The 4246-nt window shown below is 44.1% G+C and overlaps 1 protein-coding gene across 1 annotated transcript; it reads left to right on the forward strand.

Moving 5' to 3' along the window:
* The first annotated feature begins 2113 nt into the window (after nucleotides 1-2113).
* On the forward strand, nucleotides 2114-2683 carry LOC138354998 (keratin-associated protein 16-1-like). Its single transcript, XM_069309705.1, has one exon. The coding sequence runs from the start codon at nucleotides 2114-2116 to the stop codon at nucleotides 2681-2683; it is 570 nt and encodes a 189-aa protein (XP_069165806.1).
* Nucleotides 2684-4246: the final 1563 nt, after the last annotated feature.

Here is a 4246-nt window from a genome sequence, read left to right on the forward strand (position 1 = left end):
CATGATAGCTTCATGTAATGGAAAATGTTACGTTAACTGTTTGAATTGAAAATACTATTCTCACCGTATGTATAGCATAATATAGTCAAATATATAACGAAGATCAAACTACAAGTTTAGGGGATTTTTAAAGAGATATTTTATGTAAAACTATCTTTAATTAACAGTTTACCTAACGATTGAATAATGTATTTATGAATATTAAGAGAAACAATTGAAGCACAATGGTGACATGACTCAGTTTTACAAACAACAGCACAATCAGTGCATGTAGTTGTTAAATAATATTAACGTGTAATATTAATAACACGAAGCCTGTCGTAAATGTTGTAATAATACTTTATAGTATGATATACAGTTAAAATATGGGATTATCCTTATCATGGGGAATCGACGTGTGCCCCTCTAAGTCTATATTTTTGACCTGCGACAAATAATATCAGACAATATGAGCATAATAACCAAATTCACACACTTGAATTAGACAGAAAGTAACAACTTTTCACCCCGTTCGGGACCCTAATCAAAGTCCCGGACGGACCGAAACATCACATTAATTTCCAATGTGGGTTGGGATATTTGTTTTCAGGCACGTTATTGTGACTTATGCTCTGTATATAATCTTGTTCATGATACCAAAACACTGGGATATAATAAGCGTTGAAGACACGCTTAGATGAACGCTTATTCATCTATAAATGAATATAAATTTGGGATTATTTTTTTCAACAACAGTAAGTTAAGGGTCCTCTGATAGGTTAGGTGGGCAGGAAATTCTTAAAGTTTCAAAAGGTTAATGGGGTAAAATAATGATTCTGGAGTACAAGGCATATCACCTAATGGAACAAGAGGAGGGTAAGATTGAGAAAGAAAAGGATCTAGAAGTATTTATAAGACACTCGCCAGAACGCCTTGTATATTAAACGGTGAAATACTAAGAAGGTTATTCCTAGCATTCATCAGACCAATGTTGAAGAAACATGCCAACGAACAACCCATCCTCCTGTTTAGATAGTAGATTTTGTAACTACGTTCACCATAGTACAAAGATTCAAGTTCAAGTATGTTTATTGAGATAAGAAAAATACATCTCAAAGGGATAGAGTAGATTAGGCTATTTCTACCCCCATTACAAAGATTAACGTAATAAGCAATTACAGTATAATTTGGTACTATTCACATTATAGAGTCCGAAAAATGAAGCTAAACTATATATTTTTTCCGGTTTGTGCAAATTTAGTAGTACCGATTTCTACTTTCTAATTGCGTTGTACGTCGGCATATGTACTATGGTCCTCACCATTACTATAAGTACTACCAAGACAGGAGGATGGGCTGCAATATATTAGAGGGGGAGGATTGTACTCACATATTTGCACACGTACATAAATACGAGAAATTCAAAGTGGAAAAGCCCTCTTCTCAGCACCTCGACCCGCCCTAGCTGTCTCCCCCCCCCCCTACAAGAACCCTCCCACTCCCCTCTTCTTCCCCCTCTCACTCCCCATCTTCCTCCCCCTCCTCCTCGCTTCATTAGGGTCTCCAACGCCCCGGTGCACGTCAGGATGTGTTTGAAGTATTAATTAAACTTACATTTTTATCTGCAATTGTGCGCCAGCAATTCTGAGCTCATATATAACCTGGATTTATTAATGCTGGCAACGCTACTGGTGTTATTGCTTCACCAGGCGACTTGAGGTATGTGATTTCTGTTCTCTGTCCCCGCTCTCTCCCCTCCGCTCCCTTTCTACCTATCTTTCTCGTAATAATAGTCAGTTTGATCACGTGGGGGTAGAATATAAACAGACATATTTGTGTAAGTTATAGAAAGGTATGTGTGTGTGGAGAGTGGGTCGTAGGGGAGGGTGTTTGTGTGTGTTTAATTTTGAACCAGGTCATCAATAGCATCTGCCCTGGCTGGCTGCCCTGGTGTGTGTAGCAGCAGCAGCAGCAGCAGTGGCCAACCATTGTAGTGTGTGCAGCAAGATCAGCAGCAGCCAACTGCCCCAGTGTGTGCAGCTGCAGCAGCGGCCAACTGCCCCAGTATGTGCAGCTGCAGCAGTAGCCAACTGCCCCAGTATGTGCAGCTGCAGCAGTAGCCAACTGCCCCAGTATGTGCAGCTGCAGCAGTAGCCAACTGCCCCAGTGTGTGCAGCTGCAGCAGCGGCCAACTGCCCCAGTATGTGCAGCTGCAGCAGTAGCCAACTGCCCCAGTATGTGCAGCTGCAGCAGTAGCCAACTGCCCCAGTGCGTGCAGCTGCAGCAGCAGCAGCCAACTGCCCCAGTGTGTGCAGCTGCAGCAGCGGCCAACTGCCCCAGTATGTGCAGCTGCAGCAGTAGCCAACTGCCCCAGTGCGTGCAGCTGCAGCAGCAGCAGCCAACTGCCCCAGTGTGTGCAGCTGCAGCAGCGGCCAACTGCCCCAGTATGTGCAGCTGCAGCAGTAGCCAACTGCCCCAGTGTGTGCAGCTGCAGCAGCGGCCAATTGCCCCAGTGTGTGCAGCTGCAGCAGTAGCCAACTGCCCCAGTGTGTGCAGCTGCAGCAGCGGCCAACTGCCCCAGTGTGTGCAGCTGCAGCAGCGGCCAACTGCCCCAGTATGTGCAGCTGCAGCAGTAGCCAACTGCCCCAGTATGTGCAGCTGCAGCAGTAGCCAACTGCCCCAGTATGTGCAGCTGCAGCAGTAGCCAACAGTCCCAGTGTCCGCCACTGACACCAGCAGGAATTAATGGGCTTTTATTAACGCCTTCCAGTTGGAATTTGGTGAGGAAAAAGAAAATCCCCTCGAGAAAAGTTTTCCCTTTTTTAAAAGACAGACTGGGAAAGGTGGAGACAAAGGTTGTTGGGGATAGGATGACGGGATGGGTGAGCACGAGAAGTGGAGGATAGGTTTAATACGGGAGGAAGAGGATAGGTGATGTCAGAAGGCGAGGATAGGAAGCTAAGAGTTGTGAGCGCATGAGAAGGATCTCTGGGCGTGTTGGGGTAAGCGGTGGGAGACGGGAGAATTATGGGAGTGACAAGTGAAATATGCTGAGTCAAGACTGAAGTTCCAGGGCTGACGGGACACGCCAAACACCAGTAGGGAATAGCTGAGCAAGAGGGAGAGATGAGTGGGAAGAGGGGCAGTAAAGTCTTGAATGATGGGGTTATAGAGTGGAATGGGAGGATTGGAGGGAGAGATGAGTGGGAAGAGGGGCAGTAAAGTCTTGAATGATGGGGTTATAGAGTGGAATGGGAGGATTGAAGCGGAAGGGAAGAACTAGACGGACACAGTAAGGTGAAAAAATCTAGATTGGAGATCTTGCCTCTGAAAAGTCCGTTGATGAAAATGAACAAAATAAACACACATTTGTTGTCAGGGTAATGACTACCGTGTCACGATTATTGTGAGAGAAATAGGTTCCGAAGCTCAGTGCTGGAACCTCGGAAGTTATTGAGGGTTATAGCGTTAAAGAGAATATTGGGCGGTCAGCGTAAGGCACAGACCTCTTGCCCAGAGGAGAAGCAGAAGGCTGCAGTGCACTCAGATGCAATAACTGCTATCTTGATGACATAGCATGTTGTGGTAAGGTTCAGTTGTACTAGGGCCGAGAAAATACACTATGGTCCAATGTGTTGGCAACTGGCTACATTCATGCCGATCCAATTCCCGACGTTTGCACACCACAGGATGGTCACTATGTTCCTTGAGCTTTCACACCACTGAAGGGTGATGTGAAAGTAGATAAATAGATGGTGAAGAATAGGTATATGTTAGCTGGGTGTGGTGTTAGTTTAATGGCTATACCAGAGGGGGGATGGTGTCAGCTGATAAGGTGAAAAAAGGCAAAGAAAGCAGTGGGCAGGGTAACGGACGCGGGAAGATGTGGCAGCTTTCAAGGAGTGAGAGGGTGATGGAAGTTGGTACTTCCAGGCCAGGGAGAGAGGAAATATATGATAGGGAGAGGGGAGTGTGTGTGATGGGAGAGGAAGAGATATACAAATGGAATATAAAAGAGGAAAACATTAAATAGAATACGAAAATGAAATATAAAATAGAGGAAAAAATATAATAAATACGGAATAGAAATTGAAGAATTACAGAAATAGAAGGAAAATAGAAATAAAAGCAAAATAGAAACAGGAAAAAATAATTAGAAAAGACTAATAAGAAGAAGCACGAATAAGTAAAACAAATATAGATATTAAAAGAAATTAATAGAAGACTAAGAGGAGGTAGAAAAAATAGAAGATAAATAGAAGAAACG

Source organism: Procambarus clarkii, chromosome 65 (assembly GCF_040958095.1).
Source record: "Procambarus clarkii isolate CNS0578487 chromosome 65, FALCON_Pclarkii_2.0, whole genome shotgun sequence".
Lineage (NCBI taxonomy): Eukaryota > Metazoa > Arthropoda > Malacostraca > Decapoda > Cambaridae > Procambarus > Procambarus clarkii.